At 67.1% G+C, this 25,209-nt stretch overlaps 2 protein-coding genes and 1 long non-coding RNA gene across 6 annotated transcripts; 2 read left to right on the top strand and 1 right to left on the bottom strand.

Annotated features, from left to right (window-relative positions):
• Positions 1-1,196: 1,196 nt before the first annotated feature.
• Positions 1,197-8,554, top strand: LOC130262625 (REST corepressor 2-like). The gene is made up of 14 exons (XM_056509949.1): positions 1,197-1,314; positions 1,718-1,774; positions 1,858-1,938; positions 2,102-2,154; positions 2,229-2,390; positions 4,107-4,231; positions 5,002-5,068; positions 5,483-5,498; positions 5,550-5,752; positions 5,847-5,924; positions 6,129-6,186; positions 6,263-6,453; positions 7,232-7,295; positions 8,361-8,554. Exons 1-14 carry the CDS (start codon positions 1,197-1,199, stop codon positions 8,552-8,554), a joined length of 1,467 nt encoding a protein of 488 aa, XP_056365924.1.
• Positions 8,555-9,102: 548 nt separating this feature from the next.
• Positions 9,103-25,056, bottom strand: MARK2 (microtubule affinity regulating kinase 2). 4 transcript variants are annotated; one of them, XM_056510105.1, is made up of 18 exons: positions 24,802-25,056; positions 20,472-20,645; positions 18,866-18,919; positions 18,711-18,759; positions 18,513-18,578; positions 18,346-18,416; positions 18,150-18,206; positions 17,342-17,578; positions 15,662-15,781; positions 14,695-14,794; positions 14,506-14,618; positions 13,828-13,954; positions 12,870-13,075; positions 12,431-12,528; positions 11,655-11,933; positions 10,655-10,681; positions 10,274-10,318; positions 9,103-9,544 (listed from the first exon to the last, which is right to left on the bottom strand). In XM_056510105.1, exons 1-18 carry the CDS (start codon positions 24,856-24,858, stop codon positions 9,190-9,192), a joined length of 2,235 nt encoding a protein of 744 aa, XP_056366080.1. In that variant the 5' UTR covers positions 24,859-25,056; the 3' UTR covers positions 9,103-9,189. The 4 variants fall into 4 exon arrangements, with proteins under 4 accessions (XP_056366080.1, XP_056366076.1, XP_056366081.1 ...); XM_056510101.1 differs by lacking the exon at positions 24,802-25,056 and adding an exon at positions 22,111-22,218; XM_056510106.1 differs by lacking the exon at positions 10,655-10,681.
• Positions 11,031-11,525, top strand: LOC130263006 (uncharacterized). The gene is made up of 3 exons (XR_008842262.1): positions 11,031-11,210; positions 11,321-11,381; positions 11,482-11,525. It is a non-coding gene; the product is annotated as an uncharacterized LOC130263006 (long non-coding RNA).
• Positions 25,057-25,209: the final 153 nt, after the last annotated feature.

Below are 25,209 nucleotides of genomic sequence, written 5' to 3'. Positions count from 1 at the left end.
ATAGGGACAGATCCCAGCCCCACATAGGGACAGACCCCAGCCCCACATAAGGACAGACCCCAGCCCCACATAGGGACAGACCCCAGCCCCACATAGGGACAGACCCCAGCCCCACAGAGGGACAGACCCCAGCCCCACAGAGGGACAGACCCCAGCCCCACACGGGGACAGACCCCAGCCCCACAGAGACAGACCCCAGCCCCACATGGGGCAGACCCCAGCCCCACAGAGGGATAAAACCCAGCCCCACACGGGGACAGACCCCAGCCCCATATGGGGACAGACCCCAGCCCCACATGGGACAGACCCCAGCCCCACATGGGGCAGACCCCAGCCCCACACGAGGCAGACCCCAGCCCCACAGAGGGACAGACCCCAGCCCCACACGGGGACAGACCCCAGCCCCACATGGGGACAGACCCAGCCCCACATGGGGACAGACCCCAGCCCCACAGAGGGACAGACCCAGCCCCACACGGGGACAGACCCCAGCCCCACATGGGGACAGACCCCAGCCCCACACGGGGACAGACCCCAGCCCCACATGGGGACAGACCCCAGCCCTACATGGAGCAGACCCCAGCCCCACACGGGGACAGACCCCAGCCCCATATGGGGACAGACCCCAGCCCCACATAAGGACAGACCCCAGCCCCACACGAGGCAGACCCCGGCCCCACATAAGGACAGACCCCAGCCCCACAGAGGGACAGACTCCAGCCCCACAGAGGGACAGACCCCAGCCCCACAGCTGCCCCACAGCCCCACGACCCCCAGCCCGTTCCTGCCCCGCTGCCTCCCTTTGTTCGCTCCCAGCCCCGCTCGCCCCCGGCCCCGCTGGCGCGGAGGGTTACGGGGTTGGGGGCCGTGCTGAGGCCGCGCCGGCTGGAACTACTTCGGCACCGGGAGGGGCGGCGGAGCTTTGTGCGGGCTGGGACCCCCGGCGCGACCCCTCCCCTCGCCCCGCTGCGGCTCCGGCCCCGCTCCCAGGCTGCTCCTCCTTTTTCTGGGGGGGGAGGGACCCTCCGTCCTCCGCGCGTCCTCCCCGCACCTCCCCGAATTCCCACGCCCCCTCCCCAAAAAGCGCCGCGCTCGGGGTAAAGTTTGGCGGGGGGAGCCCCTCCCCCGCGGGGTTTTTGGGAGGTTTTTGTGGGGGGGGTTTCGGGGGGTTCCCCGCGCCGCCCCCTTCCCCGGTGATGCCGTCGGTGATGGAGAAACCCTCGGGGATCCTGTCCCGCAGCCGGGCCAAGGCGGGGGGCAACGCGGGGCCCCCCCACTCCGAGGACGAGGCCAGCGAGGACGAGCACGCCCACGGTGAGTGACCCCCCCCCCCCCCAAAAACAAAATCCTAAAAAAAATCCCCAAAACCCGCACCTGCCTGTCCCCCCGGGACGCCCCCGTGTGCGCCCCCCTCCCCCAAAGCCACGCCGCCTCGGGGACACCCCGTGTCCCCACGTGTTTATTTTGGGGAGGGGGGACAGCAGCGCCCCGCCCCCCCCGTGGGGTTTGTGCGGGTGGGGGGGACACCCGGGGACACGGGGGGGGGGAACAAAGCCCCGTCCCCATTGTCCCCGGCCGCCCGCGTGTGCGCGGCCGCAGCTTTGTTCTCCGGCGGGGAGGGGGCTCGGCCGGGGCCCCCCCAGCTCGGAGCCCCCCGGGGGGGCGGTGCGGACCCCCCCGTGACCCGCGGCCCCCCCGCGCCGCTCCCTGCCCGCAGACAGCATGATCCGCGTGGGGGCCGACTACCAGGCGGTGATTCCCGACTGCAAACCAGGTACGGCGGGGCGGGCAGGGGCTCGGGGGGGGGGTCTGGGGGTGTCCCCCTGCCCCCTCCGTGTGACCCCTGTGCCCCCCCAGAGAGCCCCGCCCGCTACAGCAACAAGGAGCTGAAGGGGATGCTGGTGTGGGCCCCCAACCACTGCGTGTCCGATGCCAAACGTGAGCCCTGCACCCCCAAACCTCCCCTTGACACCTCCCCCCACCCCCCTTGATGCCCCCAATCCTCGTTTCACCCCCTCATTTACACCCCCAGAGCCTCCCCTTCCCCCTAAACCCCCTTTCCCCCCTTCACCCCTTCCCCCCAACCTCCCACCCTCTCCAGTGGACAGGTACATCGCCATGGCCAAGGACAAGCACGGCTACAACATCGAGCAGGTACCGCGCCCCCAACCCCCCAAACCCCCCCCGGGTCCCCCCAAATCCCCCCTGACCCCCCCCCGCCCCCCCAGGCTCTGGGGATGCTGCTGTGGCACAAACACGACGTGGAGAAGTCCTTGGCTGACCTGGCCAACTTCACTCCCTTCCCCGACGAGTGGACGGTGGAGGACAAGGTTCTGTTCGAGCAGGCGTTCAGCTTCCACGGCAAGAGCTTCGCCCGCATCCAGCAGATGGTGGGGCCAAACCGGACCCAAACTGACCCAAAACTGACCCAAACTGACCCAAAACCTGCCCCTAAACACCCCAAACCTGACCCAAAACAGCACCCCAAACCTGACCCAAACCTGACCCCAAACCTGACCCAAAACCTGCCCCTAAACACCCCAAACCTGACCCCAAACCTGACCCAAAACCTGCCCCTAAACACCCCAAACCTGACCCAAACTGACCCAAAACCTGCCCCTAAACACCCCAAACCTGACCCAAAACCTGACCCCAAACCTGCCCCTAAACACCCCAAACCTGACCCAAAACCTGACCCCAAACCTGCCCCTGAACACCCCAAACCTGACCCAAAACAACACCCCAAAACTGACCCAAAACCTGCCCCTAAACACCCCAAACCTGACCCAAAACAACACCCCAAACCTGACCCAAAACCTGCCCCTAAACACCCCAAACCTGACCCAAAACAACACCCCAAAGCTGACCCAAATGGGACCCCAAACCTGACCCAAACTGACCCAAAACTGACCCCAAACCTGACCCAAAACCTGCCCCTAAACACCCCAAACCTGACCCCAAACCTGCCCCTGAACACCCCAAACCTGACCCAAAACAACACCCCAAACCTGCCCCAAATGGGACCCCAAATGGGACCCAAAACCTGCCCCTAAACACCCCAAACCTGACCCAAAACCTGCCCCTAAACACCCCAAACCTGACCCAAAACAACACCCCAAACCTGCCCCAAATGGGACCCCAAACCTGACCCAAATGGGACCCCAAACCTGACCTCAAACCTGCCACAAACCAGCCCCAAACCTGCCCCAAACCTGACCCCAAACCTGCCCCAAATGGGACCCCAAACCTGCCCCAAAACCTGCCCCAAATGGGACCCCAAACCTGACCCAAACCTGACCCCAAACCTGACCCAAAACCTGCCCCTAAACACCCCAAACCTGACCCAAAACAATGGGACCCCAAAACACCCCAAACCTGACCCCAAACGTGACCCCAAAACACCCCAAACCTGCCTCCCCCTGAGGCACTGGGGATCAGCCCCCCCTCCCTCAGCATGGTTTGTTCCAGCCCCAGCCAGCGGCTTTTTCGGGTTTTGGGGGTTTTTTGGGTTTTTTTGGGTTTTTCAAAGGTGTCATTGCTCCTGTGGGACCCCTGAGGTGTCACCCAGGCAGGTTTGGGGGGTCTGGGGGTCACGGGACCCTTTTGGGATGAGGAGGTGTCACCCCTTCCCCCCCCCCCCCCCCCCCCCCATAGAAGATGGTACATCCCACCCTCTGTTGTTCCCCCCCCCTCACCAGGTGGAACCTCCCTCCCATTTCTGGGGGTTCCCCTGATTTTGGGGGTCCCGACCCCCCATCTTTAGGATTTCCTTGTCATTTCCCCCTTTTCTATTTCTAGGGGTTCTTTTTCGTTTTTGGGGATTTTCCCCCTTTTTTTTGTGGGTTCTCCCCTATCTCAGGGACCTTCCTTCACATTCTCCCCCATTTATTGGGGTGATTTCTGTCTTCCCTTCTCCTCTCACCCTGTCCTGGGGACCGGATCACCCCAAAACTTCTCCTTTTATCCCCAAAACTCCCAAAATCACCCCAAAACTGCCCCTGTTATCCCCTAAACTCCCTGAAATCCCCCCAGAACTGCCCCTGTTATCCCCCAAACTGCCCTTGTTATCCCCCAAACTCCCTGAAATGCCCCCAACCCTTTCCCAGCTCCCAGACAAGCTGATTCCCAGCCTGGTCAAGTATTACTACTCCTGGAAGAAAACCCGTTCCCGCACCAGCGTCATGGACCGGCAGGCGCGGCGGCTGCTGGGGCGGCGGGACCGCGACGACAGGTGGGGGCCTGAGCCCAGATCCCCCAAAATCCAGCCCTGAACCCCCAAAATCCAACCCTGAGCCCCACCCTGAACCCCAAAATCCAACCCTGAGCCCCAAATCCAACCCTGAAACCCAAATCCAGCCCTGAAACCCCCAAATCCAGCCCTGAAACCCAAATCCAACCCTGAACCCCCAAAATCCAACCCTGAACCCCACCTGAACCCCAAAATCCAACCCTGAGCCCCAAATCCAGCCCTGAAACCCAAATCCAACCCTGAACCCAAAATCCCACCCTGAGCCCCAAATCCAACCCTGAAACCCAAATCCAGCCCTGAGCCCCAAATCCAGCCCTGAGCCCCAAATCCAGCCCTGAAACCCAAAATCCAGCCCTGAGCCCCACCCTGAGCCCCAAATCCAGCCCTGAAACCCAAAATCCAGCCCTGAGCCCCACCCTGAAACCCAAAATCCAGCCCTGAACCCCAAAATCCAACCCTGAACCCCACCCTGAACCCAAAATCCAACCCTGAGCCCCAAAATCCAACCCTGAGCCCCAAATCCCACCTGAACTCCCCCATAACCCACCCTGAACCCCCCAAAATCCAACCCTGAGCCCCCAAAATCCCACCCTGAGCCCCCAAAATCCCACCCTGAGCCCCCAAAATCAAACCCTAAACCCCAAAATCCCACCCTGAACTCCCCCATAACCCACCCTGAGCCCCCCATAACCCACCTGAACCCCAAAATCCCCCCCTGAACCCCCAAACCCCGGCTCACCTGGGCCCTGCAGCAACGACGAGACCGACGAGCCCCGAGCCCACGACGGGGACGTGGAGCCCACGGAGCCCAAAAAAGAGGTTTGGGGTCACGGGGGGCTGGGGGGGCTCGGGGCAGTCACAGGGGGAGTTTGGGGGGTGATTTTGAGTGGGGTGACCTGTAAAGGGAAACATGGGGAGATGAGGAAACCCCCTAAATATAGAACCAGACCCCAAAATTGGGGGGAAATACCTAAAGATAAGGAGGGAGGAGCTGGGGTGGGGGGGAGACCCCCAAAATTGGGGGGAATCTTGGGGAATGGGGGGATACCCTGAAAACAACGAGGGGGAGCTGGGGAGAAGGTCGGGAGACCCCCCCAAAAATGGGGAAAACCCCAGAAATGGGGTGGGGGGGGGAGCAGGGGCTGGGATGTACCAAGATCTTGGGGAGGGGCAGGGGGGGTTCAGGGGGTTCCCCCATCCGTAACCAACCGAACCAACGAGCCAATGAGGAAGCCAATTAACGCCCGGCGCTAACCAAGAAGCCAATTAAAAGCCAATTAACGCCCGGCGCTAACGAGAGCCGTGCTGCCCCAGGCGGGGGCGGGCCCGCGGCCCCGGGCCGAGCCGCAGTACCGGCACCACCCCCCGGCGCGGCAGCGGCGCCGCCCCCCCCGCGGGATGCGCCTGAGCCGCGAGGACGTGGCCGAGGTGACGGCGAACCCCGACCTGGGCGCGCGCGCCCTGCGCCAGCTCGACTGCCAGCTGGTGGCGCTCAAGCGCCAGGTGAGCGCCGGGACCCCCCCCGGGACACCCCGGAACCCGCGGGACCCCCCAGAACCGGGGTGACCCCCCTGTGCCCCCTCCCCCATCCCCGCAGGTGCAGCGCATCAAGCAGATCAACAGCGGCCTCAGGCAGGCGCTGGACGGGGGCCTGGAGGGGCTGCGGCCGCCTGAGGTGGGTCCTGGTGTCCCCTCGGTGTCACACAGTGTCTCCATGGTGTCAGTGTCCCCACAGTGTCACACGGTGTCTCACAGTGTCCCCTCAGTGTCCCTCGGTGTCCCCTCGGTGCCCCCACAGTGTCCCACGGTGTCTCACAGTGTCCCAGCACCCTCAGCCGTGTCCCTGTGCCCCCCAAAATCACCTCCGATCCCCCCCCAGGGCAGCAGCAAGTTCAGCTCCCGCTGGACGACGGACGAGCAGCTGCTGGTGGTGCAGGGTGAGTGTCCCCCTCCCTCCCTCCCTCCCTCGTTAGTTAATTGCTCTCATTAACGCGCTGTCCCGTCCCTGCCCAGCCCTGCGGCGCTACGGCCGCGATTTCCCGGCCGTGGCCGCCGTGCTGGGGAACAAAACGGCGGCGCAGGTTCGGAGCTTCGTGCTGGGCCCGCGGCGCCGCCCGGGGCTGGAGCGGCTGCTGCAGGAGCGGCGGGGGGCGGGGCCGGCGCCGGGAGCCGCCCCCGGGGAGCCCCGCGAGGAGGAGGAGGAGGTGAGGGGGGCGTGGGGAGGGGGTGGGGCGGGTCCGAGCCGGGCACGGCCCGGTTCCTGTCGGGGGGTTGGGCTGGGCCCAGTTCTGATCCTGGGCTGGGCCCGGATCCACATCAGGGACAATCCCAGACCCTGCCCGCACAATGATCCCATCCCAATCGATCAATCAACCAATCAATCACCCCAATCAATCACTGACCGTGCCACACCCACACCACGGCCCCGCCCCACTCTGCTCCTCCCCCTTCTCACACCCAGGGACTCACCCACACCCCAACACTGCCCTGCCCGCCCTGGCCCCACCCAATCCCTGCCACACCCAATCCCAGCCCCACCCATCCCTGCCACACCCGGGCCCCACCCAATCCCAGCCCCGCCCTGGCCCCACCCAATCCCTGCCACACCCAATCCCAGCCCCACCCAATCCCTGCCACACCCAATCCCAGCCCTGCCCTGGCCCCACCCTATTCCTGCCACACCCAATCCCAGCCCCGCCCTGGCCCCACCCAATCCCTGCCACACCCAATCCCAGCCCTGCCCATCCCTGCCACACCCGGGCCCCACCCAATCCCAGCCCCGCCCTGGCCACACCCTATCCCTGCCACACCCATCCCTGCCACACCCGGGCCCCACCCAATCCCAGCCCCACCCAATCCCTGCCACACCCAATCCCAGCCCCGCCCTGGCCCCACCCTATCCCTGCCACACCCAATCCCAGCCCCGCCCTGGACCCTCCCATTTAAGCCCCGCCCATTCCATTCCCGCCTCTCTCTCCACAGGTGCAGATCATGGGCGTGTCCCACGCAGCCCCGCCCCCGCTGCCTTCCTCAGCCCCGCCCCCTGGTGCGGCCCCTCCCCCTTCCCGCCCGCCAGCCCCGCCCCCGCTGCTGCGCCCGGCCCCGCCCCCAGCCCCGCCCCCCGCGCTCCCGCGGCCGCCGCCGCCCCTGCAGCCCGGCCGGGCCCCGCCCCCGCTGCTGCGCCCCGGCCACGCCCCTTCCGCCAGGCCCCGCCCCCCGGCCGCCGGCCACGCCCCGCCCCGCTGAGCGCCCCCTGCTGGGCTGGAGGAGCGGGGGAGTCCCGGGGGGGCGGGGGGGGGGCCCCGTTTGCAATAAAAGTATTTTAGTACAGAGGCTGCGAGTGCTGGGGGCACTGGGAGCACTGGGACGTACTGGGAGCACGGCTTTGCTCTGGGAATGCAGTGTCCTACTGGGAATAGTGGGGACGCCAGTTTGTACTGGGAGCACCGGTTTGTACTGGGAGCACTGGTTTGTGCTGTGAGCACTGGTTTGTACTGGGAGCACTGGTTTGTGCTGTGAGCTCTGGTTTGTGCTGGGAGCACTGGTTGGTACTGGGAGCACTGGTTTGTGCTGTGAGCACTGGTTTGTGCTGGGAGCACTGGTTTGTGCTGGGAGCACTGGTTTGTACTGGGAGCACTGGTTTGTACTGGGAGCACCGGTTTGTGCTGGGAGCACTGGTTTGTGCTGGGAGCACTGGTTTGTGCTGGGAGCACTGGTTTGTACTGGGAGCCCAGCGCTCTGCAGCAGGACCCCGACCCACCTCCAGCACCACTTGGAGGCCGCGGATCTTTCTGGAAATTTTTTAATTAGAACCTGGAAAATCCTCAGCGGGGGCGTGGTCGGGGGCGTGGCCTGGGCCCCTCCCCCGGAGTGTCCCCGCCCCCAGGGGCGGTGCCCGGGGCGGGGCTACAGCAGGACAAAAGGGGGGGGGGGAGGGGACACCCCACCCCCACCCGGAGCCACCCCCGGCAGCAGCAGCGCCCCCGCCCCTCCCCCCCCGGGGCCTTCCTGAGTGCGGGGGGAGGGGACACCCCTGTCCCCAAGGGGGGAGGGGGGACAGGGGACCCCGCGATCCCCACGGGGGGAGGGGACACCCCCCACCCCCCCTAAGGCCACCGAGGAGTGTCCCCGTGTCCCCCCCTAAGGCTCAGGGACACCCAGGATGTCCCCGCGTGGCCCTGGGCCACCCCCAGCTGTTCCTGGGCCACCAAGGATGTCCCCAAGGCCACCCGGGAGGTCCCCAGAGGTTCCTGGGCCATCCACGATGTCCCTCTGGAGGCCCTGGACTCCTCAGAAGGGCCTTAGGCCACCACTCGTGTCCCCTGGGCCACCAGGATGTGTCCCTGTCCTCCCACGGGCCTCGTTCCCCTCCCAGAAGGTGTCCCCAGGTCCCTGGGCCACCAGGATGTCCCCAACAGGCCCAGGGTCCCCCTGAAACCCCGGCCCTTGGCCCCACACAGCGTCCCCAGGTGCATCCAGGTGTCCCCACGGAGAGCTGGACCCCACACAACGTCCAGGTGCCCCCCCAGGTCCTGGGTCCAGCCAGGGGCTCCCCCAGCTCCGTCCAGGAGGTGCCACAGGGGCCTGCAGTGCTCGAGGTCCATCCAGGTGGTCCCCAGCCGTCCCAGACCCATCCAGGAGCCCCCGAGCTCCGTCCTGGCGCTGCCGTGTCCCCCCGTGGGCGTCCCCACCGTGTCCGTGGCTCGGGGCCGGAGCTCGGCGGCCACTCCTGGTCACTGCTCCCAGGTCGCCGTGTCCGTGGCTCGGGGCCGGAGCTCCTTGGCCACCTCAGAGCCGTTCCCGGGTCGCCGCGTCCGTGTCCCCAGAGCCGGAGCCCGGTGGCCACCTCGGAGCCGCTCCCGGTTGCCACGTCCGTGTCCCGGAGCCGGAGCCGCTCCCTGCTGGCCCCTCCGGAGCCCGGTGGCCGCTGGAGCCGCGGCTCAGAGCTTGAGCTCGTTGGCCACCTTGGAGGCGATGTTCTTGAAGGCCATGGAGGTGCCGGCGATGCGCTTGAAGCGGACGCCGTTGAGCGAGAGGCGCGGCAGCTTGCACACCTCCATCTCCCACTGCACGAAGGAGTCGTGGCCGGGCGCGCCGTGCGCGCACAGCAGCACGAAGCGCTCCTGCGGCTCGCAGCGGCAGCTGTTGGCGTCCAGCACCTTGCGGATCTCGCGCAGCATCTCCCCGGGCTCCAGCGAGCTCGTCGTCTTCATGCTCCACGTGAAGCGCAGCGAGCGCGGCTTGGCGTCGCGGCCGGCGGCGTCGCGGGGGTCCTTGTCGGGGCCCACCGCGGGTCTGGGGGTGCAAAGGGGGGGTTACGGGGGTCTGGGGTCCTTGTCGGGGCCCACCGCGGGTCTGGGGGTGCAAAGGGGGGGTTACGGGGGTCTGGGGTCCTTGTCGGGGCCCACCGCGGGTCTGGGGGACAGGAGAGGTGGTACAGGGGTTAGGGGAGTCTGGGGTCCTTGTCGGGGCCCACCGCGGGTCTGGGGGTGCAAAGGGGGGGTTAGGGGGGTCTGGGGGTCCTTGTCGGGGCCCATCGCGGGTCTGGGGGTGCAAAGGGGGGGTTAGAGGGGTCTGGGGGGGACAGGAGGGGTTAGGAGGGTCTGGGGATCCCTCTCAGGACCCACCGCGGGTCTGGGGGTACAGGGGGGTGGCACAGGGGTTAGGGGGGTCCTTGAGGTCCTTGTCGGGGCTCATCACAGGTCTCAGGGACAGGGGGGTCACTAAGGGAGTCACCAAGGGCTGGGACAGGGGTTAGGGGGCTCTGGGGGTCCTTGGGGTCCCTCTCAGGGGCCACTGTTGGTCTGGGGTGGCACCACGGGGTCACCAAGGGGGGTGGGTGGCACTGGGAGGGGGGATGGGACAGCTGCACTGGGTGACAGGGATGTCACAGGGATGTCACCAAGTGTCCTGCAGAGCCCTGGGGACAAAGGGGGGGGCACAGGGACCTTGGCAGTGTCAGGCCAGGGGTGGCACAGGGACCCGGGGGGCGTCCCCAGAGTGTCCCCAGGTGTCCCCACTCACCTGAGGGTCTCCACCCGCTCCTTGCTCTCGGGCTCGTGGGGGTTCCTCGGGAGACAAAAGGGGCCCAGATCAGTCAGGGGGGGCTGGGGGACCCCTGAACAGCCCCTCCCCCTCCCCCCCAAGGGACTGGGGGGCACAGACAGCACGGGGGGGGAGGGGGGACACACAGACACACGGGGGGGACAAGGACAGACGGACAGGTGGGGGCGGGGGGGCCATGCAGGGCCGTGCAGCGCTGGGGGGGCAGAGGGTCTGGAGGGGGTCAGGGGGATTTTGGGGGGCCTGGGGGGGGTCAGGGGGGTTTGGGGGGGCCTGGGGGGGCCGGGGGGGGTTTGGGGGGCCATGCAGGGGGGAGGGAGCCAGCGTCCGGCGCGGCCCTACCTTCTGGCAAACCTGAAAGACAGATTTCTACAAAGACAAACAGAAGAGAAGGGGATGTTGGGGGGGGGAGGGGCCGGGACAGAGCCACCCCCCTCCCCCGACCCCCCCAGAGACCCCCAAAACAGGGGGGGAGGTCAGTGGGTCTGGGGAACAGCAGCACCTCCACCCCCACCCCCTCCCCAGCTCTGTGGGGACAGGAGGGGACATTGGGGGGGTCCCAGTGGGACATTCAGGGACAGGAGGGGACACAGAGAGAAGGACAGAGAAGCCCTGAGAGCACCAAGGGGACACCCTGAGGGGACAGAGAAACACAGGAGGGGCCTGGGGGACAGGGGGACACCGAGGAGCCCTGACAGGGGACAGAGAGGGGACAGAGAATCCCTGGAGCACCGAGGGGACACCGAGGGGACAGCCCAGGACACACAGAGGGAGCACAGGCAAAGGACACAGCGAGGGGACACCGAGGGGACAGTGACAGCCCAGAACACACCGGGGGGACACATCCAGGGGGGACACAGGAGCAGGGGGGGCAGGATGGAGCCCGGGCTGAGCCCAGGTGCACCCAGCTGTGCCCAGGTGCACCAGCCGTGCCCAGGTGAGCCCAGGCACACCCAGCCGTGCCCAGGTGAGCCCAGCCGTGCCCAGGTGAGCCCCAGCCGTGCCCAGGTGAGCCCAGGTGAGCCCCAGCTGTGCCCAGCTGAGCCCAGGCACACCCAGCCGTGCCCAGGTGAGCCCAGCCGTGCCCAGGTGAGCCCAGGCACACCCAGCCGTGCCCAGGTGAGCCCAGGCACACCCAGCCGTGCCCAGGCACACCCAGCCATGCCCAGGTGAGCCCCAGCCGTGCCCAGGTGAGCCCAGGTGAGCCCAGCCGTGCCCAGGTGAGCCCCAGCTGTGCCCAGGTGAGCCCAGGTGAGCCCAGCCGTGCCCAGGTGAGCCCCAGCCGTGCCCAGGTGAGCCCCAGCCGTGCCCAGGTGAGCCCAGCCGCCCCAGCCCCGCTCACCTGCGCACGAACTTGGAGGTGAACTTGCTGAACAGACTGGCCGAGGGGCGGGTCCGGCCCTGGCTGGCGCCCGAGGGGGAGGCGGGCGGGGGCAGCCCCGGGGGCAGCGCGTAGGGCAGGGGGTCCCGGGGGTCCCGCGGGTCCCGGGGGGTGCGCAGCTGCCCCGCGTGGAAGGTGCTGCGGCTCGAGACCCCCCGCGGGAAGCTGGGCCGCTCCCCCGGGCCCTGGCTGACGTTGTGCGCAGAGGGGGAGGCGGCCGGGACCCGGGGCGGGGCCCCGCTGTGGGGAGGGGACACGGAGTGAGGCGGGGCACGGGGTGGGGGACACCCCTGAGCCCCCCTGGCACTGACAGACACCCCTGAGCCCCCCCACGGACACCCCTGAGCCCCCTGAGGACACCCCTGAGACCTGAAATGGGGACATTGCTGCCCCTGAGGACACCCCTGAGCCCCCCTGGCACTGAGAGACACCCCTGAGCCCCCTGAGGACACCCCTGAGACCTGAAATGGGGACATTGCTGCCCCTGAGGACACCCCTGAGCCCCCCCACGGACACCCCAGAGCCCCCTGAGGACACCCCTGAGCCCTGAAATGGGGACATTGCTGCCCCCCCGAGCCCCCCCAGTCCCTGTGGGAAGCTGGGGCGCTCCCCAGCACACAGTGAATGCAGAATGGGGGGGCTGGGGAGGGTCACCCACCCCCAAACCCATCCCAGCCCCCCCCCCACGGGAAGCTGTGGTGGTCCCCAGGCTCGGGGGGTTTGGGGAGGGGTCCCACCTGTCCTTGCCGTTCTGCAGGGAGCTCTGGCCCAGGCTGGCGCGCTCCAGCAGCGGCGAGTTGCGGCTGCGCGTGGTGCCCGTGGACAGGACGCTGTTCTGTGGGGGACACGGGGCATGGGGGGGCTGGGGGGGACACAGGGGTCCCCAAACCCCCAGAGAGCAAACACGGGACTGGGGGAACACCAACAGCCCCAGCAGTGACCCCAACCCCACCCTGGGCTCTGGGAACCCCCCGGAAGATCCTGACCCCAAGCCCAGGGGTTCAGGTGTTTGGGACCCCCCTCAGGACCCCTCCCCTAAACCCAGGGGTTCCAGTCCCCCCCTCCCCCAAGCCCAGGAGTTCAGGTGTTTGGGACCCCCCTCAGGACCCCTCCCCTAAACCCAGGGGTTCCAGTCCCCCCCTCCCCCAAGCCCAGGCTCCCAGCCCCCGCACTGACCGTGGAGGGGGAGGGGGTGCCCTTGGAGCGCTCCAGGCCGGGCAGGGGGCTCGGGGGCACCTTGGCCGTGCTGCCAGCCCGGCGCCCCCCGCCCTCCTCCTCCCCTGCCCCGCCTCCTCCTCCTCCTCCTCCTCCTCTCTTGTTCTCCGCGTTGGCCGCCTGCGTTTTCTTGGAGTACGAGGCCGAGGTGGGGATGGAGAGCCCGGCTGTGGGGAGAGGGGTGTCAGGGCTGGGGGTCCCAGGGGACCCCTCCCCTCCTCTTCATCCCCTCCCCACGGGGCTCTGGGCACCCTCGTTCCCACCCCACAGGACCCCGGTCCCATCCCTACCCCAGAGGGGCTCCAGCCCCTCCTCCCTGTCCCCAGGAGCCCCCCCAGAATCCAGGACACCCCCCAGACCCGAGGGACCCACCCAGACACAGCCCCAGTGCCCCCAGTTTGGGGTGTCACCCCCAGTGTTCACAGCTTGGGGTGTCACCCTGGTCACTGACATCCCCAGTACCCCCAAGTCTAGGGTCCCAGCCCCCCCAGTACCCCCAGTTTGTGCCCCCAGTTCCCCCAGTCTCACCCTGGTCGCTCACGCGCCGTTTGGGGATCCCAGCCCCCCCAGTACCCCCAGTCTGTGCCCCCAGTGTTCCCAGTACCCCCAGTTTGTGTTCCCAGTGTTCCCAGTACCCCCAGTTTGAGCTCCCAGTTCCCCCAGTCTCACCCTGGTCGCTCACGCGCCGTTTGGGGTTCCCAGTCCCCCCAGTGTTCCCAGTACCCCCAGTTTGTGCCCCCAGTCTCACCCTGGTCGCTCACGCGCCGTTTGGGGTTCCCAGTCCCCCCAGTGTTCCCAGTACCCCCAGTTTGTGCTCCCAGTCTCACCCTGGTCGCTCACGCGCTGTTTGGGGTTCCCAGCACCCCCAGTACCCCCAGTTTGTGTTCCCAGTACCCCCAGTTTGTGCCCCCAGTCTCACCCTGGTCGCTCACGCGCCGTTTGGGGTTGGCCGAGACGCTGCGCTGCACCTTGTGAGCGGGGGAGGGGCCCGAGCTGTTGGCCACCTCCGGGGCCACGCGGGGCTTCAGGGACAGGCTCTCCTCCAGCTGGGGACAGGGGACATGTGGGGACATGGGGGACAGGGAGGTGCCACCCCCACGGCACAGCTGGGACAGGGACAGGACATGCTGGCACGGGGGCAGGGCACTGCAGACAGGACGGTGTCCCCAGTGTCCCCTGTCCATCCTGGCAGTGTCCCCACCTCCCCTCACTCCCTCTGTGCTCCTCGTGTCCCCACGTCACCTCAGTGTCCCCGTGTCCCCTCACTGTCACACCTCGGTGATCCAACATTGTCACAGTGTCCCCTTGTCAGCCTGTCCCTTCATCCCAAGGACCCTCCCAGAACCACAGTGTCCCCATGTCCCTCCCGTGTCCCCACTGTCCCTTCACCTCCCCACAGTCCCCCTGTCCCCAGCAGTGTCCCTGCTGTCCCCACGGTCCCCCTGCCCTCCCCCAGTGTCCCCATGTCCCTCCCTGTGTCCCCATGTCCCTCCCGTGTCCCCACTGTCCCCCTGTCCCCAGCAGTGTCCCTGCTGTCCCCACGGTCCCCCTGCCCTCCCCCAGTGTCCCCAGTGTCCCCAGTGTCCCCGTGTCCCACCTCGGAGCCCCGGTGGTCCAGCAGCAGGTACGTGGCCATCACCTCGTTGTATTTCTGCCCCACCAGCGACTCCTGGATCTCCTCGCGGGTGTAGCCCATGGACACCATCAGCTCTGGGGGGGCAGGGCCTCAGCAGGGGCACGGGGGGCACAGGGACACCGGGGTGTCCCCAGGTCCCCAGGGTCCCACCTGTCCTGCGGGGGTCCTTGTAGTCAGGCACGGGCTCCATGTAGGGCTTGAGCTCGTCGTCCTCGTGGCCCACGTTCATCCAGCGGTCCTTCATGATTTGCTGGGGACAGAGGGGGTGGGGGCCGGGGTCACCTCTGGGGACACTTTGGGGGCACAGAGGGGGCCGGGGTCACCTCTGGGGACACTTTGGGGGGCACAGAGGGGGCCGGGGTCACCTCTGGGGACACTTTGGGGGGCACAAAGGGGGCCGGGGTCACCTCTGGGGACACTTTGGGGGCACAGAGGGGGCCGGGGTCACCTCTGGGGACACTTTGGGGGCACAGAGGGGGTGGGGGGACAGGGTCACCTCTGGGGACACTTTGGGGGCACAAAGGGGGCCGGGGTCACCTCTGGGGACACTTTGGGGGGCACAAAGGGGGTGTGGGGGGCCGGGGTCACCTCTAGGGACACTTTGGGGGCACAAAGGGGGCCGGGGTCACCTCTGGGGACACTTTGGGGGCACAGAGGGGGCTGTGGGGGGCCGGGGTCACCTCTGGGGACACTTTGGGGGCACAGAGGGGGTGGGGGGGGCGGGGGTCACCTCTGGGGACACTTTGGGGGGCACAGAGGGGGCTGGGGTCACCTCTGGGGACACTTTGGGGGGCACAGAGGGGGCTGTGGGGGGCCGGGGTCACCTCTGGGGACACTTTGGGGGCACAGAGGGGGTGTGGGGGGCCGGGGTCACCTCTGGGGACACTTTGGGGGCACAGAGGGGTGTGGGGGGCCGGGGTCACCTCTGGGGACACTTTGGGGGGCACAGAGGGGGCTGGGGTCACCTCTGGGGACACTTTGGGGGGCAGGAAAAGATCCCAGGGAAATACAGGGGGATCCCAGGAGCAACTGGGAGGGTCCCCAGAAGGTCTTGGGGTGCTCTAGGAGTGTCCAGGCCCACTCTGGGGGTCCCGGGCCCACTCTGGGGTCCCCTCACCTCCAGGGTGCCCCTCTTGGTGGGGTTGAGGATGAGGAATTTCTTGAGCAGGTTCTCGCAGTCCGTGGACATGTAGAAGGGGATCCGGTACTTGCCCCGCAGCACCCGCTCCCGCAGCTCCTGGGGACCCCAGACCAACGTGGGCACCCCAAAAACACCCACAGGACTCCCCACGTCACCCAAGAGACCCCAAAAATCACTCGTGGGAACCCTAAAGCCACCCACAGGACCCCAAAAACACCTGCTGGGCCATCAAACCACCCATGAGCACCCCAAAAACACCAATGGCCGCCCCTAAAACCACCCACTGGACCCCAAAAATATCCGTGGGGACTCCCAAACCACCCAAGGGACCCCAAAAACCATCAGGGTGACTCCAAAGCCACTCAGTGGACCCCAAAACCACCGTGAAGCCTCCCAAACCACTTGAAGGACCCCCAAAACCAACTGAGGGACCCCAAAACACCCATGGGGGTCCCCAAACTACCCCTGCAGGACCCCAGAAACCACCTGAGGGACCCCAGAACCAACTGAGCGACCCCAAACACACCCGCAGGGGCTCCCAAACCCCCTGCAGGATCCCCAAAACCACCCGTGGGGATTCCCAAAACCACCCGAGGGACCCCAACCCCCCTGCAGGGGCTCCCAACCCCCCTGCAGGACCCTGCAGGACCCCCAAAACCACCTGTGGGGATTCCCAAAACCACCCGAGGGACCCCAGACCCCCTGCAGGACCCCCAAAATCACCCGTAGGGATTCCCAAAACCACCTGAGGGACCCCAACCCCCCTGCAGGACCCTGCAGGACCCCCAGAACCACCCAAGGGACCCCAGACCCCCTGCAGGACCCTGCAGGACCCTCAGAATCACCTGAGTGACCCCAGACCCCCTGCAGGACCCTGCAGGACCCCCAGAATCACCCGTGGGGACCCCCAAAACCACCCGAGGGACCCCAGACCCCCTGCAGGACCCCCAGAACCAGCTGAGTGACCCCAGACCCCCTGCAGGACCCCCAAAACCACCCAAGGGACCCCAGACCCCCAGCAGGACCCTGCAGGACCCCCAAAACCACCCGTGGGGATTCCCAAAACCACCTGAGCGACCCCAGACCCCCTGCAGGACCCCCAAAACCACTCGTGGGGATTCCCAAAACCACCCGAGGGACCCCAGACCCCCTGCAGGACCCCCAAAACCACCTGAGTGACCCCAGACCCCCTGCAGGACCCCAGAAACCACTCGAGGGACCCCAGACCCCCAGCAGGACCCTGCAGGACCCCCAGAATCACCCGAGGGACCCCAAACCCCCTGCAGGACCCTGCAGGACCCCCAGAATCACCCGAAGGACCCCAGACACCCTGCAGGACCCCCAAAACCACCCGTGGGGATTCCCAAAACCACCTGAGCGACCCCAGACCCCCTGCAGGACCCCAGACCCCCTGCAGGACCCCCAGAACCACCCGAGGGACCCCAGCCCCCCTGCAGGACCCTGCAGGACCCCCAGAATCACCCGAGGGACCCCAGCCCCCCTGCAGGACCCCCAGAATCACCCGAGGGACCCCAGACCCACTGCAGGACCCCCAGAATCACCCGAGGGACCCCTGCCCCCCTGCAGGACACTGCAGGACCCCCAGAATCACCCGAGGGACCCCAGCCCCCCTGCAGGACCCCCGGGCGGGCTCACCTTGAGGTTCTGCCCGTCGAAGGGCAGGGAGCCGCTGACCAGGGTGTACAGGATGACCCCCAGGCTCCACACGTCCACCTCGGGCCCGTCGTACTTCTTGCCCTGGAAGAGCTCGGGGGCGGCGTAGGGGGGGGAGCCGCAGAACGTGTCCAGCTTGTTCCCGAACGTGAACTCGTTGCTGAAGCCGAAATCGGCGATTTTGATGTTCATGTCGGCGTCCAGCAGCAGGTTCTCGGCCTGGCCCGGGCAGGGAGAGCCCCCCAGGGGGGTTACTGCGGTCTGGGGACCTCTCTGGGGGGTCCCAGGGGTGTCAGGGTGCAGTTTTGTGGGTCCCAATGGTGTCAGGGTGCAGTTTTGGGGTCCCAGGGGTGTCAGGGTACAGTTTTGGGGGTCCCAGGGTGTTTGAGTGCAGTTTTGGGGGTCCCAGAGGTGTCTGGGTGGAGTTTTGTGGGTCCCAGGAGTTTGAGGGTGCAGTTTTGGGGGTCCCAGGGGTGTCAGGGTACAGTTTTGGGGGTCCCAGGGGTGTCAGGGTGCAGTTTTGGGGTCCCAGGGGTGTCAGGGTGCAGTTTTGTGGGTCCCAGGGGTATCTGGGTGCAGTTTGTGGGTCCCAGGGGTGTCAGGGTGCAGTTTGGGGGTCCCAGGGTGTTTGAGTGCAGTTTTGGGGGTCCCAGAGGTGTCTGGGTGGAGTTTTGTGGGTCCCAGGAGTTTGAGGGTGCAGTTTTGTGGGTCCCAGGGGTGTCAGGGTACAGTTTTGGGGGTCCCAGGGGTGTCAGGGTGCAGTTTGGGGGTCCCAGGTGGGGGCTCTCACCTTCAGGTCCCTGTGCACAATGAACTTCTGGTGGCAATACTGCACGGCCGACACTATCTGCAGGACAGGGGGGCGTCAGGGGGAGCCCAGCCCAGCTGGGGGGGCACAGGGACGCCCCCAGCCCCCTTGGGGACACAGTGTGGGGGTCCCCAACCCCTTTTGGGGGGGGGGGGGGCAAACAGCATCACCCCCAGACCTGTCGGAACTTCGCCCGGGCCTCCTTCTCCTTCATGCGCCCGTGGGCCACCAGGTAATCAAACACCTCACCTGGGGGGCACAGGGGGGGTGAGAGGCAGCCCAGGGCCCCCCCCAATCCCTGTGACCCCCCAAAACCCCCCAGAGCCCCCCCAGACCCGCGCTCACCCCCACTGGCGTACTCCATGACAAGGTAAAGCGTCTTCTCCGTCTCAATCACCTCGAACAGCTTCACTGCAAGGGGGGTCAGGGGGTTGGGGACACCCCTGGGACCCCCACAGAGGGTGGGGACACCCCTGGGACCCCCACAGAGGGTGGGGACACCCCTGGGGAGGGGGCTGAGTGAGGAGGTTTTGGGGGTCTCACCTATGTTGGGGTGGTTCAGGACCTTCATTATTCGCACTTCCCGGAAGAGCTGTGAGGGACAGGGGGGATTTTGGGGGGTGTCAGAGGGAACCACCCCCAATTTGTCACCCCAAAATCAGCTGTCACACCCCCCCCACCCCAGGGACACCCCTCACCTTCTGCAGGCTGGAGGAGTTGAGCTGCGTCTTGTCAATGATTTTCACGGCCACCTGTGAGGGGGAGAGCGGGGTCAGAGGGTCCCCAGGGCTGTCCCCAACACGGGGTGGCACTCCCAGAGTGACAGGGAAGGTGACAGGACCATCCCCAGGGCTGTCCCCACATCATGGTGGCACTCCCAGAGTGACAGGGAAGGTGACAGGACCGTCCCCAGGGCTGTCCCCACACCGTGGTGGCACTCCCAGAGTGACAGGGAAGGTGACAGGACCATCCCCAGCGCTGTCCCCACACCGTGGTGGCACTCCCAGAGTGACAGGGAAGGTGACAGGACCATCCCCAGGGCTGTCCCCACATCATGGTGGCACTCCCAGAGTGACAGGAAAGGTGACAGGACCGTCCCCAGGGCTGTCCCCACACCGTGGTGGCACTCCCAGAGTGACAGGGAAGGTGACAGGACCATCCCCAGGGCTGTCCCCACACCATGGTGGCACTCCCAGAGTGACAGGGAAGGTGACAGGACCGTCCCCAGGGCTGTCCCCAACACGGGGTGGCACTCCCAGAGTGACAGGGAAGGTGACAGGACCATCCCCAGGGCTGTCCCCACATCATGGTGGCACTCCCAGAGTGACAGGGAAGGTGACAGGACCGTCCCCAGGGCTGTCCCCACACCGTGGTGGCACTGGTGAGGGGAGAAGCAGGAACCTGTCCCTGTCCCTGTCCCTGGTGGCACTCACAGGGCAAAGTCCCAGGAAGCAGTTCCCACGCTGCAGTGGCATTTGTGGGACAGTGCCTGGGAGCCTGTCCCCACACCTTGGTGACACTCATGGGATGAGTTCTGGGAGCCTGGGACCATCCCCGTGCCATGGTGGCACTCCCAGGGCACGGATCAGGACCCAGAAGTGTCCCCACACCACAGTGACAGTGACAGCTGAGGACCAGGAAACTCATTCCCGTGCCAGGTGGCACTCCCAGGGCAGGGACCAGAAACCAGAGCTGTCCCCACACCACGGTGGCACCCACAGGACAACAGGCCTGTCCCTGCAGTGACACCCCCGGGACCTGTCCCCACACTGTGGTGGCACTCACTGCTGGGGACAGGAAGCCCATTCCTGGGCCATGGTGGCACTGCCAGGGCAAGGACAGCACACAAAGCTGTCCCTGTGCCATGGTGGCACTTGGAGCACAGGGACTGTCCCCACGCTGTGGTGGCACCCCCAGGGCAAGCACCAGGACCCAGAACTGTCCAGGACTGGCATGGGGAGCCCAGAATTGTCCCCATACTGTGGTGGCACTCACGGGACAAGAGCCACAATCCTGTCCTCACACTGTGGTGGCACCCACAGGACACAGCCTGTCCCAGTGCCATGGTGGCACTTAGACAACAAAGACTGTCCCCACAGTGTGGTGGCAGCCCCAGGACTGGCACGGGGAGCCCAGGACTGTCCCCACACCGTAGTGGCACCCCCAGGACGCAGCCTGTCCCCATGCCCACAGCCCGGTGCCACCCCCAGCCCCACCCCGTCCCCACGCTGTCCCCAGCCCAGCCCCCAGCGCTGTCCCCACCCCGTCCCCGCGCTGTCCCCAGCCCAGCCCGGTCCCCCTCACCTCCTTGCCGGTCAGCACGTGCCGGGCCAGCTTGACCTTGGCGAAGTTGCCCTTGCCGATGGTTTTGAGGAGCCGGTAGTTGCCGATGTGCGGCTGCTCCTCGGCGGCCGTGCCCGCGTTGCGGCCCCGCAGCATGCTGGCCTTGCCGCCGCCCTTGCCCTCCACGGCGGCGGGCTGCGGGGACAGCGCGGGGACAGTGAGGGGACGGCCAGGGGACGCGGTGTCCCCGCCGCGGCCCCGGGATCCCGGCGGCTCCGGGGCTCCTGCAGGAGCCGGGAGCAAAGTCCGGAGCGGAGCCGCGCCCGGCCCGGCCCGGCCCGGGGAGCCGCCCCCGATACCTGACGCAAGCGCGGCGGTTTCGGGCCGGGCCGGGGCTGGGAAGGGGCCAGCGCGGGTCACCCCCTGCCCGGGAGGGGACACGGCCACGGCCACCCTGTCCCCGCTCCCCTCCCAACAATTCTGCGGCCAAATATCAGGATTTTAGCACCTGGACAGAGCTCACGCGCCAGCCAAAAGCGGGGACCCCCCCCCAAAAATAACATCAGCACAAAGCCCCTCTCCCTGCACCCCGAAGGTCACCCGGGCTCTGGGGACACTCTGGGGTGTCCCCGCCGGGCAGCGAGCGCCGGCGCTGCTGGTGTCACCCCCCCGGGGCTGTCACCGCTCCGGTGACACCGGAGATAACGGGAGCGCGTGAGCGGGCGGGGAGGCCGGGCCAAGCCCCCTCCCCGGGGGGTCTGGGGCCCCCAAAACCCCGCGGGTTTGTTTTTGTGGGGGCACATGTCGGGGTGCCCCCCTCCCCCCCGTGGGAAGGAAACCGCTGGCGGAAGCCGTGGGGGAGGTGCCGGCGATGGCGCAACCGAACCCCCAGATTTGGGGGCAGAACGCGGCGTTTTGGGGCCGGGGGGGCACTGGAGCCTCCCCCTCCCCCAAAACCCGGCGCAGTGCTGTGGGAAAAGTGAAGGAAATCGGCAGTTTCTGCCAAAAAACTGCCGTGGCAACGGGGCGGGAGCGTGCGGAGCCATCTGGCCGCGCTGCCGGGACTCGGCCGGGCTGAGGCGGCACCGGCACCGGAGCTCCGAACCCTCCCGGGGTTCGGCACCGGCACCGGAGCTCCGAACCCTGCCGGATTCCGGTACCAGCACCGGAGCTCCGAACCCTCCCGGGGTTTGGTACTAGCACCGGAGATCCGAACCCTGCCGGGTTCCGGTACCAGCACCGGAGCTCCCGAGCACTCCCGGGGTTCGGCACCGGCACCAGAACGCCCCGAACCCTCCCGGGATTCCTTACGGGAACCAGAAATCCCCGAACCCTCCTGCGGTTCGGTACCGGCACCGGAGCTCCCGAACCTTCCTGGCGTTCCCTACGGGAACCAGAACCCCCCGAACCCTCCCGGGGTTCGGTGGCGGCACGCGGGCGGCGCTCCGGGCATTTCCTCTTCTCGGCGAGGCCCGAGTGGCCAAAAATTGGGCAAATATGGCCAAGGAGGCACCGCCCGGCACGGGTGACACGGGGGGCAGTGTCACCGGCACCGGCACGGCCCCGGTGTCCCCCCGCGCTGGCGGCGCTCGCTGCCCCAGCCCCGCCGAGCCCCCTCGTGCCTCAGTTTCCCCAGGCCGCCCGCCGTGGGGGGACTCACCCTGGGCACCCCGAGCGCCGGGAACGGGGCGGTGCCGGCGGCAGGGAAGGAGGGAGCGAGCGGGGACCGGCTCGACCGGTCGGGGCTGAGGCCGCAGCGGGACAGGGCGGGGTGCGGCCGGGAACACCTGGAGCGGCGGGGCGGGGAGAGCGGAAAGGGGGAACCGCGGCGGGGGGAGCGGGACGGGAGCGTCCCGAGGGGCCGCAAGGCTGGGAACGGCCGTGGAACCGGCGCTGGAAGCGCCACGGGAATCGCCATTGGAATGGTGGCGGCGGTGACGGCGATGGGGCTGCGGTGACGTCACCGGGCAAGGTGTGATGTCACCGGGCAAGGTGTGATGTCACCAGGTACAGTGTGATGTCACCAGAGCCGCAGTGATGTCAGCAGGCAGGTGTGAGGATCCCGGAGCCGGGAGGTGTCGATGCCACCAGCAGCCGCCCACACCAAACTGGTGCCACCGGTGCCACCAGGGACCCCCAGCACGGCACAGCGGCGGCACCGGCGGCGGCAGCGCTGGTTCGTGCGGCGCCACTCAAATGTCAGCCAAATTTAGGTATTTTCGAGGATTTTTTTTATCTCCAACCCCGCCGGACTGGGCTCGGGGCGAGGGAGGAGTTGGGGTTCGGGGGGGTTAGGGAGAGACCCCCCGATTTCGGCTGCGGGGCTCGGGGGAATGCGCAGCCCCCCCCACACGGCGCTGCCGCCCCCTCCCCAAATCTTCCCAGCCAGGAATAATTTTGCTCTGGTGTTACATAACGGCGGATAAAAGAGAGGAAAAGCACCCAAAACGAGGAGGGGGGGCCCGATGCCACAGCCAGGGCCACAGAACAGGTGGCATCGACCTGTCCTGGCTTGGGGACACGGGGACGAGGCCACCTGTGCCCCCCCACGCCCTGCTGGGGTCACTCCTCAGCGATTGGGGGGCACAGAAAGGGGGAAGCCCCCCAAAACATCACCCAAAACGGGGTTGTGACACAGGTGGGGGGGCTGAGGAGCCCCCCAGGTGCTCCCCAAAAGGGCTGAGCCAGAAGTGGGGTCTCCCACCAACAACACAAGCTGGGGGCAGAGAGGGACCCCAAGAGCCCCCCCAAACCCACCCCCAAAACGGGGAACCCCCTTCTCAGCTGCCCCCAAAGGGGTTTGAGCCTCAGCCCCCCCCCCACACTCAAACACACAAGGGGGTGAAGCCCCCCATTCCCCACCCTGGGGGGGGCTGGTTCCCGCTCCCAGCGCTCAGAACTGCAGAGATTTGGGGGGTTCCCCCCCCAGAGCCCCCCCAGAGCCCGGGGAGGGCGCAGAGCCCGAGGCAGCGCTGCCGCCGCCCCCACAGCCCCTCCGATGGGGGGGCGCAGCACGGAGGGGGGTGGGGAAGGGGCTGGGCTGACGCCCCCACACCCCGATCGTGCAGCCACCGAGCTGGGGGGGGGACAATGACACCCCAAACCTGCCCCCCACAGCCGATCCCAGACACTGGGGGTTCAGTGTGGGGGTCTGGCACCCCCCTGTCGCCCCTCTCCATTTGGGGTGCGAGGCTTGACCCCCTCACTCAGAATTTGGGGTCATGCACACAAATCCCCCTGCTGCTCTTCAGGCAGCCCCAAAATTTGGGGAGGGGCTCATGCCAGGAGGACCCCAGAGCACTTTCCCTACACCAAATCCGGCCCTGAAGGGGGGCCAGGGCTCAGGACCCCCCACCCCACAGGAGGGTCTGGGCCGTGGGAGACCCCAGGGTCCTGCATGGGATGGAAGAGAGGAGCTGGGGGTCCCCTCAGACCCCCCTTTTCCAGCTCACAGAGCCCCTCAGAGCCCTGTTCCCTCAAAAAACCATCCCAGAGCCCCTCAGTCCCTCTTGTCCCCTCACAGAGGGATCCAGACCCCCAGATCTCCCCTTTCTCCTTTCCCAAATCCCCTTTCCTCTCCCAAAAACGTCCCACGACCCCCTCAGACTCCCTCATTTTCCCTCTCAGTCCCCCGTTTTCCTCTCAAAAATCAACCCAGCTTCCCGTCACACACTCTTTTTACCTCACAAAACCCCTCAATCCCCTCTCAGGCCTCACTTTCCCCTCACAATCGGACCCCAGACCCTTTTCGCTCCTCCAGCAGTGCCTTTTCCTCACAAACCGGCCCGGCTCCCGTTTTCCCTCACACAACAACCCCACACTCTCCGCTCCAGCCCCACTTTCCCTTTCGGATCCCCGTTTTTCCTCCTCAAAAACCAGCCCAGGTCCCCCTCAAAACACCCTTTTCACCTCACAAAATGACTCAGTCTAAGACTGTTTTTCCCTCACAAACCGACCCCAGACTCTCCATCCCCTCATATTAGTGTCTCAGACCCTCTCAGTCCCTTTTTTTCCCACATGAACGGGACCCAACCCCTCACAATCCTCTTTTTCACCCTCTCAGATCGCCCCTTTCCCCTCACAAATCAGTCCACGGGCCCCTCCGAGCCCCTTTTTCTCCCCTTTCCCCTCCCAAACCGACCCCGAACTCCCCTTTTCCCCTCACAAACGGGCTCACGATGCCCTCAAACCGCTTTTTCCCCGCTCAGATCCCCCTTTTCCCCTCACAAAAATCCCCCAGGCTCCCTCAGTCCCTCTTCCCCTCACAAAATTCCCCTTTTCCCCGCTGCCGCCCCTCTCCCCTCACGCCGGAGCCGGGTCCCCCTCCATCCACAGCCGATCCCCGCCTCACCTGCTCCGCGTCCCTCTCGTTGACGGTCGGCAAAGGGCTGCGACCGCTGCTCGACATGGCGGCCCCCCCCCCCGCGCCGCCGGCGACTATCGCGATAGGGGGAAGCCGCGGCAGGCGGTGTGCGGGGAGGGGGAAGGGGAAGCGGGGGAGCTCAGGGAGCGGGGGGGGGCCAGGCCAGCGGCATTGGGGGGGCCGGGAGAGGAGCAGGGGGAGCGGGCGGGGTCCGCCCGGCCCGGCCCGGCCGCCGCCGCCGCCGCCTCACGCCGCCGCCGCCTCAGCGCCCCGCGGCTCCCAACATGGCGGCCGCCGCCGGCCCTCGGCCATTTCCGCCGCCGCGCCGGAAACACCCGACACGCCTCCCCGCGCCGCTTCGGCTCTTCCCGGAGAGGTTCGGCTGAGGCTTCGAGG

The sequence above is a fragment of the Oenanthe melanoleuca genome, chromosome 25 (assembly GCF_029582105.1).
Source record: "Oenanthe melanoleuca isolate GR-GAL-2019-014 chromosome 25, OMel1.0, whole genome shotgun sequence".
NCBI lineage: Eukaryota > Metazoa > Chordata > Aves > Passeriformes > Muscicapidae > Oenanthe > Oenanthe melanoleuca.
This window is presented reverse-complemented; position numbering and strand designations above follow the sequence as displayed.

Bases quoted from the DNA above. Each gene is read 5' to 3' on its own strand.
- LOC130262625 (XM_056509949.1), top strand. From the start codon at position 1,197: ATGCCGTCGGTGATGGAGAAACCCTCGGGGATCCTGTCCCGCAGCCGG. The intron at 5,925-6,128 runs GTGGGTCCTGGT...ATCCCCCCCCAG, and splicing joins AGGGGCTGCGGCCGCCTGAG to GGCAGCAGCAAGTTCAGCTC. The intron at 6,187-6,262 runs GTGAGTGTCCCC...GTCCCTGCCCAG, and splicing joins GCAGCTGCTGGTGGTGCAGG to CCCTGCGGCGCTACGGCCGC.
- MARK2 (XM_056510105.1), bottom strand. From the start codon at position 24,858: ATGTCGAGCAGCGGTCGCAGCCCTTTGCCGACCGTCAACGAGAGGGAC. The intron at 18,207-18,345 runs GTCTGGGGGTGA...CCTGTCCTGCAG, and splicing joins CCCGGGCGAAGTTCCGACAG to ATAGTGTCGGCCGTGCAGTA. The intron at 15,782-17,341 runs GTGAGCCCGCCC...TGGGGTCCCCAG, and splicing joins TCGACGGGCAGAACCTCAAG to GAGCTGCGGGAGCGGGTGCT.